Source organism: Sesamum indicum, linkage group LG8, assembly GCF_026168435.1.
Source record: "Sesamum indicum cultivar Baizhima isolate 11 linkage group LG8, ASM2616843v1, whole genome shotgun sequence".
In the NCBI taxonomy this organism is placed as follows: domain Eukaryota; kingdom Viridiplantae; phylum Streptophyta; class Magnoliopsida; order Lamiales; family Pedaliaceae; genus Sesamum; species Sesamum indicum.
The window spans coordinates 28,077,537-28,092,123 of NC_142664.1; the positions used below are offsets into that span (position 1 = coordinate 28,077,537).

At 38.5% G+C, this 14,587-nt stretch overlaps 4 protein-coding genes and 2 non-coding genes across 6 annotated transcripts; 4 read left to right on the top strand and 2 right to left on the bottom strand.

Annotated features, from left to right (window-relative positions):
• Window positions 1-154: 154 nt before the first annotated feature.
• Window positions 155-5,030, top strand: LOC105169153 (plant/protein, putative (DUF3411)). The gene is made up of 8 exons (XM_088884124.1): window positions 155-721; window positions 1,465-1,629; window positions 1,715-1,807; window positions 1,887-2,002; window positions 3,297-3,395; window positions 3,482-3,787; window positions 3,911-4,075; window positions 4,427-5,030. The coding sequence occupies exons 1-8, from the start codon at window positions 347-349 to the stop codon at window positions 4,710-4,712; spliced, it is 1,605 nt and encodes a 534-aa protein (XP_088740250.1). The 5' UTR covers window positions 155-346; the 3' UTR covers window positions 4,713-5,030.
• Window positions 5,031-5,453: 423 nt separating this feature from the next.
• On the top strand, window positions 5,454-6,681 carry LOC105169154 (uncharacterized). The gene has a single exon (XM_011089469.3). The coding sequence runs from the start codon at window positions 5,605-5,607 to the stop codon at window positions 6,439-6,441; it is 837 nt and encodes a 278-aa protein (XP_011087771.1). The 5' UTR covers window positions 5,454-5,604; the 3' UTR covers window positions 6,442-6,681.
• Window positions 6,682-7,561: 880 nt separating this feature from the next.
• LOC105169433 (pathogenesis-related thaumatin-like protein 3.5) lies at window positions 7,562-9,090 on the top strand. Its single transcript, XM_011089824.3, has 3 exons — window positions 7,562-7,886; window positions 7,987-8,644; window positions 8,725-9,090. The coding sequence occupies exons 1-3, from the start codon at window positions 7,625-7,627 to the stop codon at window positions 8,861-8,863; spliced, it is 1,059 nt and encodes a 352-aa protein (XP_011088126.3). The 5' UTR covers window positions 7,562-7,624; the 3' UTR covers window positions 8,864-9,090.
• Window positions 9,091-9,598: 508 nt separating this feature from the next.
• On the top strand, window positions 9,599-12,694 carry LOC105169155 (putative plastid-lipid-associated protein 4, chloroplastic). Its single transcript, XM_011089470.3, has 6 exons — window positions 9,599-10,025; window positions 10,629-10,742; window positions 11,227-11,322; window positions 11,765-11,839; window positions 11,951-12,018; window positions 12,251-12,694. The coding sequence occupies exons 1-6, from the start codon at window positions 9,681-9,683 to the stop codon at window positions 12,321-12,323; spliced, it is 771 nt and encodes a 256-aa protein (XP_011087772.1). The 5' UTR covers window positions 9,599-9,680; the 3' UTR covers window positions 12,324-12,694.
• On the bottom strand, window positions 12,467-12,662 carry LOC148787339 (U2 spliceosomal RNA). The gene has a single exon (XR_016067095.1). It is a non-coding gene; the product is annotated as a U2 spliceosomal RNA (small nuclear RNA).
• Window positions 12,695-12,777: 83 nt separating the features above from the next.
• Window positions 12,778-12,849, bottom strand: TRNAE-UUC (transfer RNA glutamic acid (anticodon UUC)). Its single transcript has one exon. It is a non-coding gene; the product is annotated as a tRNA-Glu (tRNA).
• Between the last annotated feature and the right edge of the window lie 1,738 nt (window positions 12,850-14,587).

Genomic DNA, 14,587 nt, shown 5'->3' on the forward strand with positions numbered 1-14,587 from the left:
TAAACATCGTTTGTTTGGTTTGAGAACATGAGGAATCACGTGTTTTTAGTCTACCAAACTCGCATTCCGAGCCGACTCAAAACTGAGTTTGGGTTGAGTTTGTCGCATAGTGAGCACGTTTTTGATCAAGACCTTAACTCCACCCTCACCCTTAATTCCTCTCTCTCTCCTCTTTCTCTCTCTCTCAAACTGAGAGAAGTTTTACCAAAGAATAAACCCAAAAAAAAGAGAGAAAAAAAAAAGAAGGGAACCCCATATCCATTTCTCCATGAAAAGATAAACCCTAATCTTCAAATTCTAAACCTATTCACAGAAGTCAGAATCAGAAGAAAAAAAGAGAAGAAAGATGTCTCATTCGGTGTTCCAGACAGCCCAGATTATGCCATTGGCACCAACCCCAAACACCTTATCATCCAAATCCTTACTGCCAACCACCGCCACTTTCAGGTCTACGGTTTCGCCTGCGGTGGCCGGTAAGCTCCGGAGGTGTTGCTTTACTGTCAAGGCGTCATCTTCGGCGGTGGTTGATGACGACGCTGTTGCCAGTCTGGAGCGGTGCTTTCAGGCGTCGCCTCCGGCCGCGGATGCTCCGTCGTCGACTTCTTCTAGCACTGCGGATTTTGGTCCGGTTATGAAGGGGAAGTACGGTGCGTTTGGTGCGGTAACTTTGGAAAAATCGAAACTTGATTTGACGCAGAAGCAAACCAAGTCTAGTCCTGAGGTAATAGATATGAATATGTCTAATTTTGCACCATATTATCCTTAACAAGAAAACTGGTGAGAGATTAATTTATTATGGTGACTAGTTTTCTAAATGATTTTGTTGCGTTCGCCTAATTTTGACTGAATAGAGTTGCATACCTGAGGGCATAGACTGGATATTGAAAATTATCTCTAGCGAATTGTATTTGTAGTCTACTTGAGATTGCCTGATATGATTGACCGACATATTTGATCTTTGTATTTGAGTTTGAGGTTTTCTTCTTGTGTGTCACTGTGGGGGCTCAATACTGGTTCTTCGCTCTTTTCATCACTCCTGGATGAAGTTCATCCTTTATAACTTCGAAATGCTAATAAATTGGTGGTCCATGTAAAGTTCATTTTGTACAAGAGCTATTTTCTGTTTTGATTGTTTGGAGAATTGGCTCCTACCTTTTAAATTTTCAGTTTTGGGGTTCTAGAAATGATGAATTTAAGAGTACTAGACCATTATAAGATTACTGAAGAACATAGTGAAATTACTGAATAGGAAAACCATAATGTTATTGAAGAATTTGTATTCCTTCAAATGTTTGCTCTAATTAACTTTTGATGGGTATACACTAAATTTATGGAAAATCCACTAGATATGGTTTCATTAGTAGATTTCTTACATTGCTTAATATTAATTATCTTTATTGCCGAACTAACATTTGCTTTATCTTTATTGCCAAACTAACATTTGCTTCTTCTTCAATATGACAGCTTTCGACTGGGGGAGGAGGTGGTAACATTGGGAAGGGTCTTAGTCATGGAGGTGGTGATGGAGGTGATGATGGTGGTGATGATGATGATTACTTTGATGACTTTGATGAGGGTGATGAAGGAGATGAAGGTGGACCATTTAGGAGAAGGATCATCCTAGCAGAGGTAACAAACTGATCTGTCCATACCATAATCTATTTAGTTATTTTATCTGATATGTTCATAGTCTAATGTGGGTGTTGTTTGGCAGTTGTTTGATCGAAAGTTTGTTGATGCTGTACTGAATGAGTGGCAAAAGACAATGATGGATTTGCCCGCAGGATTTCGTCAAGCCTACGAAATGGTAATGCTATACCTTCTCTTCTTCTTTATTTTGTAGTGGATAACTTAAGGACTGCAGTCTGATGTCAAATTGGCTCCAGGGTTTGGTCAGCTCTGCCCAAATGGTGAAGTTTCTGGCAATCAATGCCAGACCTACGACCGCGAGGTTCATTTCTCGGTCTCTTCCCCAAGGACTGTCAAGAGCATTTATTGGGAGGTCTGTTTAAAGCTTTCTATTATCAACTTCAGTACATCCAAACTCAAGATTAGTTAATTTATTTTTTCCTTTTTTTTTTTTTGGATTGCTTTCTCTTCATAGCATGAGGACTTATGTTGTAATCTGAATCTGGCATTTGGCATGTAGTCAGAAAATGCCAGTTTTAATGCTCCTTCATCATACTAGTTGATTTAGATGTTCTTGGCCTTGGACACTGGAAGATCCAATTACAGCCTTTCTTGAACTTAATGAGCTTCCCTTGTGCCCTTTTGTTTTGTTACTAGAAGTGGAGATTGGGAAATGGTGAAAAGTAATATGGATTGGGCATCACGATATAGATGTTCAAAAGCTGTGAAGCAGTCTAAACTTTTATGCCGGGACCCTAAGAGTAAGCATGTGGCATACTAGCAGTTTAATGGTGTATTACATATATTTGTGGTTGATGGATGCTGGCTTGGGTTTAGGACTCATCTCCTTGCATGATTTTATTTCCACTCTCTGGGTTTAATAGAATTAAGGCCGCATAATCTAGAAGGAATGCAATAGCACTGGGCATGGTTTGGAAAGTTTATTGAAATGGTTTAAGCTCATGAAGCAAAGAAAAAAAAGTAAAAAATATTAGTTGGATCTCGTATGACCATCCAGCCATGAATAGTTGTGTATGTGAACAGCGGTTTTAACGATATATGTAGACATCTTGCAAGTTCGGAGCTGAGCTTGGAAACTTCATAGGTTTTCGAAGCAAAGAGTCTATTGATGAAAAAGTTATAGTGCATGAGGATGATATGGGGTTTTATTTTAGTTATCCTATAACGATGAAGTTAGGGACTACTATGTTTTTCACATATATTCCTCATCTGCACTTGCAGGACTTCAATTGGAAATAGTGATAACTGTGTAAATACCAGAAACCGAATGGTATGACATGCTGAAGCTTCTTACTTCTTGATGATGTCCTTGTTGAATTAGCTGGGACTGGTTTTGAATTGGAACTGGAGGAAACTTATAATTAATTGTGGAAACTAATCTGCTGAGATAATGTTACAGTCCTGTGGTTTTTTCATGGCCTCTTTTCTTTAGCTGTTTTATTAGAGGTTTGTAAAATCTCAGATGTGGGCTGCAGCTGTGAATTGGATACCATTTGCTGTTTAATATTTTTGTTGAGCCGCTGCAGCGTTTTACTTGCTATTTCCTTTTACTCCATGTAGTTGTTAGTGGAGTACAACATTTGAAGCATAGATTACATTTTCATCTAGTTGCCTGATAATTTAGCTGAACTTCCTTGTCCGGACAGGATGATTGCCGATCCAGCCTTTTTGTACAGGCTGCTTCTTGAGCAGGCAACTACAATTGGTTGCTCTGTCTGGTGGGAGATCAAGAATCGGAAGGAGAGGTACATTTTAGACTTGCAATGACAAAAGAAAATAGCTGTCTGCTTACTTGCTTCTGGGCTCGTAAACACCTGAAATTCTAATGCAGGATAAAGCAGGAATGGGATCTTGCCCTGATCAACGTCCTCACTGTGACGGCTTGCAATGCCATTGTTGTTTGGTCACTTGCCCCCTGTCGTTCATATGGAAATACCTTCCAATTTGATTTGCAAAATACACTGCAGAAGCTCCCAAACAATATTTTTGAAAAGAGCTATCCGCTTAGAGAATTCGACTTCCAAAAGAGACTTCAGTCCTTCTTTTACAAAGCTGCAGAGTTGTGTATGGTGGGATTTACTGCAGGAGCGGCACAGGGTGCCATATCAAACCTTGCTGCCAGTAGAAAGGAGGGAAGGTAAAAAAATTAATATGTTAAAACATAATCCTAATATTTTCATTCCTAATATAAAGTTATTTTAGTTATAGTGAAGTTTCTTGACGTTTTCATCTTCTTGTTTTGCTACTGATGGTTCCTTAGGTTATCAGTGACCGTTCCATCTGTGAGCACCAATGCACTTGGTTATGGAGCTTTTCTTGGTCTTTATGCAAATTTGCGATATCAGCTCTTATGTGGTTTTGACAGAGCAGTTACCAACTACTTTGATGTTATTGGAGTGGCTCTGTTCTTTAGCACAGCCCTCAGGTATTTATTCTAACTATTCATAGATCACTGTATATGGTTTGCGCATATGATACCTTTGTTTTCTGTTTGTGAAAGCTTAATTAATCGCACGCTGAAGCTCCCTCTCTCTCTCTTGGTGGATGATAGTCTTCTGCAGGGCTGTCATTCCACGACCTTCGGATCCTTGTTTTGGCATTTTCTCTTTTTCTTGCTCATTGCTCTCTTGATTTCATGTCGGACCTGTTTTTATCGGCCATGCAATCTGTTTCAGTCTCATGAAACTTCTTCTGGAGGATGCTGAATATTCTGCATACTTAGATTGTTTATTGTAGCCTATGAGGACATAAAATCTTACCCCTGAAATTCATGCAGGGTCCTGAACGTTCAGTTGGGAGAGACGTCTAGATTGGCTTGGTTGGGTGTGGAGGTTGATCCGTTGGCTCAGTCAGACGACCTCTTGAAGGCTGCTTACAACAGACCTTCAGAAGGAGCCAACCAGTCATCTTCAAAATGGTTCATATCCAAGAATGCTATTGTTTCTGGGCTCGGGCTACTCGGGATCAGACAGGGACGAACCGACTCAAACATGGAGGGGGAAACACCTCCTCCAAAGGCTCGGAGGAAGAGAATCGTTAGAAGGAAGGTGGCTACAAGTTGAAACAAAAGCCGCACGTTCCGTTTAGTTGCTATCAGACTCTTCAATTTTGCAGCCTAGTAGACGTACACGAATGCTGGATTTGGCAGTGAAACAATTGTAATGAAATTTGGGAAGGATTTATCGCAATATTCACCAATTCTTTTTTGCTGATTGTGTGGTTACTGTCACTGATGATAATGTAGTGCAATAAATTTGTGGATTGCAGATAGAACGTACTTTTAAGGAAGTCTGATGGTAGATGTGATGTTCTATTGTTCTGTTCTTGTTGAAGTGCGTTAGGATATATATGTTAACTCCCTTTGAATTTCCTTCCTATCATTTTGGATGTTCCAAAGCCAAGTCTTATTTTCAACATATCAATTAACTTCGTGTGCTGTTTTGACATTAGTTTCCAACTACCTATTTTTTCTTTTTTAGTGAAATGAAAATGGTAAATTATTATTTATTAAATAAATTGATTGTAATAATTAATATTAAATTTTTATATATAACAATAATTGATAGTTATTATAATAATTATATCAAATTATCAATATTAAATAATTATATTTATTAAAATTAAAATGACATTCCACATATTAATAGAATTCTAACTCATGAGAGTTTAATTTTGTTAATTGAATTAAGTTGTCTAAGCAATAAACGAAATGAAGCATTTTCTCCTAATAAAAAAAAAAAAAATAGAAAATAGGGGTGTCGTCTTCCGACAGAAAATTCCAAGGATGAAGTAAGGCGACGTGGACTTATATCTGTCCTTACATTTAATATTTTTTCAAACCGAACCATCAATCATCAAATTCAAAACCCCTGTTGGACACTATACACCGCACATATAAACCCAACCAACGTCATCTTCCTATCTTCCTGAACCTCCCCTCCGCGGCGGCGCGTCATGGACACGCTCTACGCCACCATTCACTACTGGCTGGTCGACCACCCATTTATCACCCACTACCATTGGATACCCAACCAAACACCCGGCGCTTCCCCGCTCTTCGTCGCCGTTGCCGTTGTCACCTACCTAACCCTCACGCTCTCCCTCAGCCATTTCCCCCTCCTCCCCACCCTTTCCTCCGCCGCACTTCGCCTCATAACCGTCGTCCACAACCTCGTCCTATGTCTCCTCTCCCTCATTATGGCCGTTGGCTGCACCCTCTCCGCCCTCCACCAAACGCCGCCTGACTACCCCATTTGGCCCCTCTGCTTCCCCGTGAACCACACCCCACCGCGGGGGCCCTCCTTCTTCTGGGCCCACGTTTTCTACTTCTCCAAGATCCTGGAATTCCTCGACACACTCTTAATCCTCCTGAGCGGGTCCCGTTCCCGGAGGCTCTCGTTCCTCCACGTTTACCACCACGCAGTGGTGGTGGTCATGTGCTACGTTTGGCTGGCGACGTCGCAGTCGCTGTTCCCGGTGGCGCTGGTGACCAATGCGACGGTGCACGTGGTGATGTACTCGTATTACCTGCTCTCGGCGGTGGGGATCCGGCCGTGGTGGAAGAGGTTGGTGACGGACTTTCAGATCATCCAGTTCTTGTTCAGTTTCGTGATATCGGGTTGGATGGTGTATTACCATATGAAGGGGCCGGGCTGCGAGGGGATATGGGGTTGGTGCTTCAATGGGGTTTTCAATGCCTCACTTTTGGCTCTGTTTTTTGACTTTCATCGCAAGAATTATGCCAAGAAAAAGAGGTCTGATCTGCTGGATAAGGCTGCTAAAATCTCCTGATCATTTTCAACTTATGAAACTCTATATTCTTAGATGGTTCAAATTTAATCAATCACTTCACAAATACTAAACGATGGGGGCTGACTTGCCCAACCACCCTCGTACTATGGCCAGTTTATTGAAATTATCAATCTAGCAAGCGGAATTAAGAAGTTATCGAAAACTTTATTCAATCAAGTTAATTCGATCACACGGATCCATTCATCATTTGGTTATATTGAATTTAGTTTATTATTCAAATTCCAATTGCGGTATGAATTTGTATCTTGGTGAAGATTGACAAATGATGTTGGGGCTTTTTGTACTTGTGCAATGGTTGATTTGGGTTTTGGTGCATGTTTGTGAGGGTTATGTGGTGATTTTTGTTATGAAGATGAGGAGTTTGTAGTGGGAGAGTTAAAAACAATAACTAAATTTGCAGAATTTTTGAGTAATAGTGCAAATTTTAATTGGAGCAATGTTCTAATTTTGGGTTGAGGTTATTGAAGTTTGATAGATGTTGAGTTGTTGTCTAAGAAAACAAGAAAAAGGAAATGATAGAGGAAAGGAAGATTCCTTTATGATACCAAGAGAAAGGGTCTTGATTAGTTTAATAGGCAGATGCAATAGCATTAAATTTAATTATTGGTTATGCTTAAGATAAGATGAAAGCTGAAAGTGGGTGCTCATTTTCATGGGTTCACACACACTACTACCTCAATATATTATTCAAAAGTAGACAGCTCAATTTTTAGATGGTTTTGCACTTTGTCCCTCAATCCTTTTTTTTCTTTTTTATAAATCACCCCCCAATTTTTATATTTCATAGCACTTAACTTATTTTTTTTATTTCCCGCGAATTTCGGGGGAATGCACGCGATTTTGGGCTATTTAAGTAATTTCATCTTATCCCCTCTCAAGATAATTGATAAATTGAAAACTTTTAAATTTTTTGCTCTAATTTCTTCATACACACCGCATTTGTCATATAATAGGTCTTACCAAACCTAATTTGAGTTAAAATTATTCATAAAAGGGTAACAAAAAAAAGTGAAATAAAATTGAAGCCAAGAAAGAACAAGTCATAGGAACAATAACAAAAGAATGAAGTTAGCTTCTCACACATGATGCAATGCAAGCACACACTAAAATAGTTGAAGAAGCAAAGGCAAAAAAGACAAAGATTGTCCAAAAAGACTTGGAGATGGAAAATGCTCTAAGAGGTAAGGAATCAGTTGATTATGGAAGAAGAAAGGAAGCCTTTCTGTCTGCCCACAGTTTCCAAACAATCTCTTCACTTCACTCTCTTCCACACGTATTCTTCTGCACTTCCCTCCTCACTTACTCATATAAAACATTCTCTTCACTACACAGACAAGACTACTACTGTCTTAGTCCTTACCAAGTTAAGGAAATGGCCTTCAACTTGGGTGCATTTTTCTTGGCTTTTCTTGTCATTGCATCAGGTGAAATTTCATCTTCATATTTTCTTGTATGAATTCTGCTGCTATATATTTAGTTTTGGTTACATATAGTTGTGACTAATTTTTCTTGCTACGTTGACAGGGATAAGGTTGTCCGAAGGCGTCAAGTTCACCATCATTAACTACTGCAAGGAGACAATATGGCCCGGGATAACGCCTAACAACTTCAGCGGTGGAGGCTTCTCTCTGAAGCCGACTCAGTCTGCCGTCTTCACAGCTCCACCGGCCTGGAACGGGCGAATATGGGCACGGACAGGCTGCAATTTCGATAAGAACGGTAACGGTACGTGCCAAACAGGTGGATGTGGGAGTAGCCTGCAGTGCACAGGGCCAGGCCACCCCCCTGCTTCAATAGCTGAATTTGCACTTGGAGATATTGACTACTACGACGTTAGCCTGGTTGATGGGTTCAACCTGCCCGTCGTAGTAAAACCGGTAGGTGGTAAAGGGAACTGCAGCTCTGCAGGTTGTGATGCTGACCTTCGGCCTAACTGCCTGCCCGAGCTAACATTGAGGGCAGACGGGAGGACTGTGGCTTGCCAGAGTGCGTGCAGCGTTTTTGATACCGATGAGTATTGTTGTAGGGGGGCGTTCTCCACTCCTATGGCATGTCAGCCCACAAACTACTCAAGAAGTTTCAAAACAGCCTGCCCTGCAGCTTACAGCTTTGCTCACGACGATCCCACGAGCATCATAACATGCTCGGCCACTGATTACGTCGTGTCGTTTTGTTCCTCAAGGCATGTCCTTTTTTTTCCTTTCTCGACTACATAGTCTAATTTTCGGCAGTCTAACATTGCGTTTTTTCGTTCTGGACTAGGAACCAAACGCAGTGCACATTTCACGACAATCAGCTTACTTGTAATAGAGCAATGGGGACGTCGGAGGGAATGTTTCGACTGTGGAAGCTTTTGTTGACGGCATTGGCCGCGGCGGTTGGCGTTCCGGCGATGCTGTGATTCAATTCTTGATTTGTGTAGTTAATTTTGTTATTGAGAATTGAGAGGATGGTTCTTGCTGTGGCAATTTTGCATTACTGTGATTGTTTTTGGAACATGTGGAGAGCCCTTTTAGGATCTTTTCCTCAAATGTTTTGCACCCAAATTCAAATTCTGTACACTGACGTCTGCATTTCATTTTATAAAATTCAAATTAAATGTTAATTAAGTGGATGAAATTTCTCAAACCCTGCGAGCACTCAACATTACTTAAGGAAGTAACACTTTTACATAAACAATGCTTGTGTTTTTACGTATCATGGAAAACTCTATTTAAAATCGCAGATTGTAAACTACAACATATATCAAGAGTTATGGATCGAGAATTAAATCATTGAGTTAAAATAGTCAATATAAAAATTTGTAATAACTTTACCATTATATATATTGAAATTGATTAATCTTAAGATTAAAAGTATGCAATAAAATAAGGGTAAATTACAACGAGTTTTTATAAAATTTATCATAATTATAAATATATTTTAAAATTAATTATCGTCTAACGATTACTTCTAGTCACTATCTATTATAAGAATATTTATTAGATAATTATTATTTTTTTAAAAAATACATTTTTAATTTTTTAAATACTGTAAATTACTCATAATTACGCAAACCTGGTAGGAGCACATAGTAATTTACTCTCTTATTACAGTGTTATCAGAATAAGAGGTAAAATATTACAAGAATGTGCAGTGTTTCATCATGGGACCAAACTAATTAACTACCTCACCAAACAAATGCGCTCAAACAACCACCGCCACAAGCCAGCAATCCCATGGCCTTATCCACACTCTCTCCGCCACCACTGCCGTCTCTAACCGCTCAATCCTCTCCCGCCGGCACCTCCTCCTCCTCCTCACTTCCCAGGCTCCTTCACTCCATCGCCGCCGTCTCATTCCCGGCCAACCATCATAACCACTATCTCTCAACCACCATCGCCGCCACTCCGCCGCCTGCTGCACAGCATAAGTGGAGAACCCAGGTTTCCTTCTTCACGTCTTTCTTGGGGAACAACAAGACTAAGAGTGCTGAGGCCATTAAGGAAGAGCTTCTTGAAGCCATCGCAACCCTTGATCGTGGTGCTGAAGCCACCCCGGAAGACCAGCAAAAAATTGATCAGGTGTATAGTGAATGTCTTAATTTTCAGTCTCGTGCAATTGGGTTACACTTTTTGAAAACAGTTTCTGTTAGTTTAAGTGATAATGCCTGGAGGCTTGCATACTTTTCTCCTTATCATCTGTTTATACTTTTGTGATCAAAACTCTGGAACTCCAAGAATTGCGGATAAAATGTATGGTTAAAAGATTCATATGTATATCTCTATGTTAACTACGGTTAAGGAAAATCGGTGCAAAAAACTGAGTTTTTAACTATAAAAAAAATTATTTGCCACAGCTAAGAGCTGATAAAAAAAGGATGTCAAATATTTTAGCCATTCTTCAAAAAACCACGGCCAACAACCGTTATGTGTCCGTGATCAATAATTATTTGCTACGGCTATTTTTTATTAATCATAACAATTAACTGTAGTTAAATGTTATAATTCTTCTAGTGTTTGTAGAACTTAGAATCCAGGAGATGCAATTTCTCCAGAACAATGAATATGTTCCATGTGGTACATTTTATCAGCTGACGTCGTCTGGGATAGAGGAATTATTTCGATTTCTTGGCTAAATTTAACTGTATCCTCTCCCTTTTCGTTATGGACTTTCTCCTTAGTTAGATAGCTCGCAAACTAGAAGCACTTAGTCCAACAAAAGAGCCGCTGAAGTCTGATTTGCTAAACGGGAAATGGGAGCTCATATACACGACTTCACAATCGATTTTGCAGACACAGGTATGTCTCTTTTTATTTGTTGATGAGTCAGTTTTGATATATATATATTTTAGCTAAAAATGGTTATGAAACTTGTAGGTGAGATAAGTATCATGGTACCATTTCTTGTTCGTGGACTGGATCACGTGTGATCTACACAAGCTACACATGGCCAACTATACATATCTAAATCAAGAAAAAAAATCAAACAAACAGATCAAGACTTGGCCTCAAGTCCTAAGATACATTTGAGGATTTAACCAGTTAAAATGCTTTGTCCTTGGTGATTCCTCTGCTTGCATGTTTTCCTTTATCTTAGGATTCCAAGCATACTAATATACCAAATAAAAGTCGACTGTGGAAAAATAGATGTTTCAAGCTGTCTTTAATTTCTCATTCATGTAAGCACTTTTTGAAGCCATCAACATTGATATTGCTGCTTTTTGTGCTTTTGTTTTCATGCCAGTATGCATTGAGATTACTCATACATTGACTTTGTGAGCAGAGACCCAAGTTCTTAAGATCTAGAAGAAACTTTCAAGCTATCAATGTTGATACGCTGCGGGCTCAAAATATGGAATCATGGCCGTTCTTCAATCAGGTAAGACTCAAGTTCTGATGTGTATGTTCCATTTTTACTCCTCGCTTTTATGTAGCTCAAATATCCATAAAGCATTTAGCATGTCAAATATGGAATGTGCTTAAGACTGTGTCTTTTAGGTTGTCATGATTTATTGATGGTTGATGAAGTCCAAGGCGAATCTCATGCAACCTCCAAGTTCTCTAGATATATTGATTCTCATTCGGTCTAAGAATGTGGCTGAATGCAAAATGTTTGAGGATAATACTCTTCTTTTGTGTCTTATGAAATTGTAGAATGCAAAGCATTTTAAAGATGGAAAAGCTAACCGATTATTCCTTTTATTAATAAAGATCATATAGCCTATTTGCTTTCTAGTACATATACTTCTGTTACAGGCGCCAATATTGGTGACTATCTGCCGTAAGTCCGCCCCAACCTGACCAACTTAACTCTCCTACAGGTTACAGCAAATTTAACACCTCTTAATCCAAAGAAGGTCGCTGTGCAATTTGATGTCTTCAAGATTGGTGGATTTGTACGTAGCATCTTTTACCAACTATGCAATACTCTTCAGATTACCCCCCACCTCAAACAAACTGTATTTGTTGAGTCCTCATAGTTTCATGTTCTCTGGCTCTGTTGACAGATACCTATTAAAGCTCCTGGACGAGCTCGTGGGGAGCTTGAAATTACTTACTTGGATGAAGAGCTAAGGTGAGACGACAAACTCAATTACATTAAACTCGGCTTCTTCATTAGTGACCACCTTTCCGAGTTTGCTATTCTATTATCCTGGAAAAACAATAGATACACAATTATGTTTCTACACAATACTCCCAACAACACTCAGCAAAACAAAATTGACAGTATAACTAAATGGATTTGTGTTCATGTAATCATTTCTTCCGTGGAAACTAGGCATGATTTCCAAAATATCCTGTGGCAGGGTATCAAGAGGTGACAAGGGCAATCTCTTCATCTTGACCATGGTTGATCCATCCTATCGAGTTCCCACTTGATGCATCAAAGACCACTTGAATTTCATTACCAAATTTTATATTATGGATCTACAGATTCCCTCTTTCTTTCCACTTGATTGTAGTGTATTCATAACATGGCTAGTCGGCAGATCATCCAGAACAAAGAACTTAGACTTGAATTGTTGGGGTGCGCCATGCCTGTGCAGCAGTGCAACGCATGGGCGACGCGCGAAGGTCCAGGCAGCAAGCTGCCTGTATGGGCCTTCCCCCTAGAAAAATAAATTTAATATCATGTGAGCCGATGGCCCACGTATCAGATATTAAACTGATAAGAACAGATACTACACTTGATCTTAGCCAAAAGGCCGAGAAAGGTATGAGTTTTTCGTTGCTGGGCCGGCGTTTTTATACATCTCATCTCTTGCGCTTATCTATTTCCCTGTTCGATGTGGGAGGCAGAATAAAACTTAAAACAAAAAGTTCCAAAAGAGGTTTCCGTTGCCGGGAATCGAACCCGGGTCTCCTGGGTGAAAGCCAGACATCCTAACCGCTGGACGACAACGGACTTGCGGTAAATCCTACTAAATATTTTTATATAAACCCAAAATTCATTTAAATTTTTAGTTAATTATACGAAAGACAAAAATAAAGTGAGAGTTATATATCTTTTAAACGATTTTTTATTAATTCTAAATGTGCAGGAATATGACATTTTTTTATAGAAAAGGAATTGTCATTTTGCGTAAAAATAAATATGCATGTTTAAGGGTATTTTAATCAATATATATTTTGCCAACTAAAGGTGGTTAGTGTTAAGTGTATTAGATCCAGTTCATAATCAAATACTAGTTATTAAGTGGGATGTAATTAATTAAGTTGACATATGTAAAATGGTAATTAAAAGAGTTAGTGGGAGACAATGGCGTTCCATTTTGCACTCCCCTTTTGCAGCAATTCAAAAGGCACATGAAAACAGCAATCAGCATCCTTTGGTCAAACCAAGCCCACATTTACATCTACAACCTTTTTGCATCAACAATCTATAACATTTTTGGCTCATTTTGAATCTAATGACTGTTATAAGTATTTACAGAAGAATTTCAAGGATTATGAACTGCATATAAAGGTATTTGTAAATTATTTATAATCATAATTTCATATTAATTATAGAAAGTATCCAACACATACACCTTTCAATAAAAAGTAGTTCCTTCTTACTAATTGAACTAATATGCATCCACATATCCATCAACATAATAATCACATTGACTTAATCTATTCTTAATAATCAAGCGGGCAAGTTCATACTTTCGTTCCCAGATCAACAGACTCATTGGGAGTATCAAATATACAACCTTCTAACATAACATAATCCATTCTTACCAATCGAACCAATATGCGTCAACGTAAAAAACTATGATATAATAGTGGTTTGATAGAAATAAGGCATGCTGATCTTATAATAGCTAATTCAAAGAACAAGCATTGACGTCAAAACATGATGTTAGTTAGTCAATACCTTTGTATGTGAAATCAACCCTTTCTAAAAGAAAAGACAAGTTTGTTTGTTGGCTGAGGTACAGATACAATGATGTTAAAGCAACAATAACTTTCCCTTTACAATTTTAGTGTTTTGGTTTGGAGAAAAGTTGAGAGTTGTGTGAACAAAAGCTGAAAATTGAATTTGCTTAAGTTGGTAACATGTAAGAATGATGATTGAAACAAGGAAAAGAAACGGCCACCAACCGTACAGAACACCATGCACGCTCTTGCACCCTCTTTCTATAAATCAACCCCACTACTGTTCTCCCAAAAGTCAGCACACACACTAAATCTTTATTTTTCATGTCCATCCCACCCTACTTACTACTTCTTCCTTACACATTGTGTTTCTTCCTTACACACACATATATTACGTGTATGTTAGAGAGTTATTTTCGCATTTATTTAATATATATATATATGTTTTAAAATATCACATCGTATATACGTGTGGTTTAATTTCATTTGTTAATGTAATTATATAATGTTCAATAATTACATGATAAATATTTAATTCAAAATTTTTAATTTGATTATTTGATGAAATTCATGTATAACGTAGGCTAGATATAGTTTCAATCCGTTGGTTATGGGAATCAGTTCTCATTTTCAATTTATTGTCAACTTTCATTAGAAAATTGACGGATAAAATCATGTGCAATATGTCGTGTGCCAATTTCCTTCTATTTTGAAAATAGATTGAAAATATAAGAATATTCTAATGTTATAAAACTACTTTCGATATTTTCATAGCACTTTTA

Coding starts and splice junctions, on each gene's coding strand:
- LOC105169153 (XM_088884124.1), top strand. CDS start 347: ATGTCTCATTCGGTGTTCCAGACAGCCCAGATTATGCCATTGGCACCA. Junction 722..1,464: donor AAACCAAGTCTAGTCCTGAG/GTAATAGATATG, acceptor TCAATATGACAG/CTTTCGACTGGGGGAGGAGG. Junction 1,808..1,886: donor TTCGTCAAGCCTACGAAATG/GTAATGCTATAC, acceptor AATTGGCTCCAG/GGTTTGGTCAGCTCTGCCCA.
- LOC105169154 (XM_011089469.3), top strand. CDS start 5,605: ATGGACACGCTCTACGCCACCATTCACTACTGGCTGGTCGACCACCCA.
- LOC105169433 (XM_011089824.3), top strand. CDS start 7,625: ATGGAAAATGCTCTAAGAGGTAAGGAATCAGTTGATTATGGAAGAAGA. Junction 7,887..7,986: donor TTTTCTTGTCATTGCATCAG/GTGAAATTTCAT, acceptor CTACGTTGACAG/GGATAAGGTTGTCCGAAGGC. Junction 8,645..8,724: donor GTGTCGTTTTGTTCCTCAAG/GCATGTCCTTTT, acceptor GTTCTGGACTAG/GAACCAAACGCAGTGCACAT.
- LOC105169155 (XM_011089470.3), top strand. CDS start 9,681: ATGGCCTTATCCACACTCTCTCCGCCACCACTGCCGTCTCTAACCGCT. Junction 11,840..11,950: donor TCTTCAAGATTGGTGGATTT/GTACGTAGCATC, acceptor CTCTGTTGACAG/ATACCTATTAAAGCTCCTGG. Junction 12,019..12,250: donor TACTTGGATGAAGAGCTAAG/GTGAGACGACAA, acceptor ATCCTGTGGCAG/GGTATCAAGAGGTGACAAGG.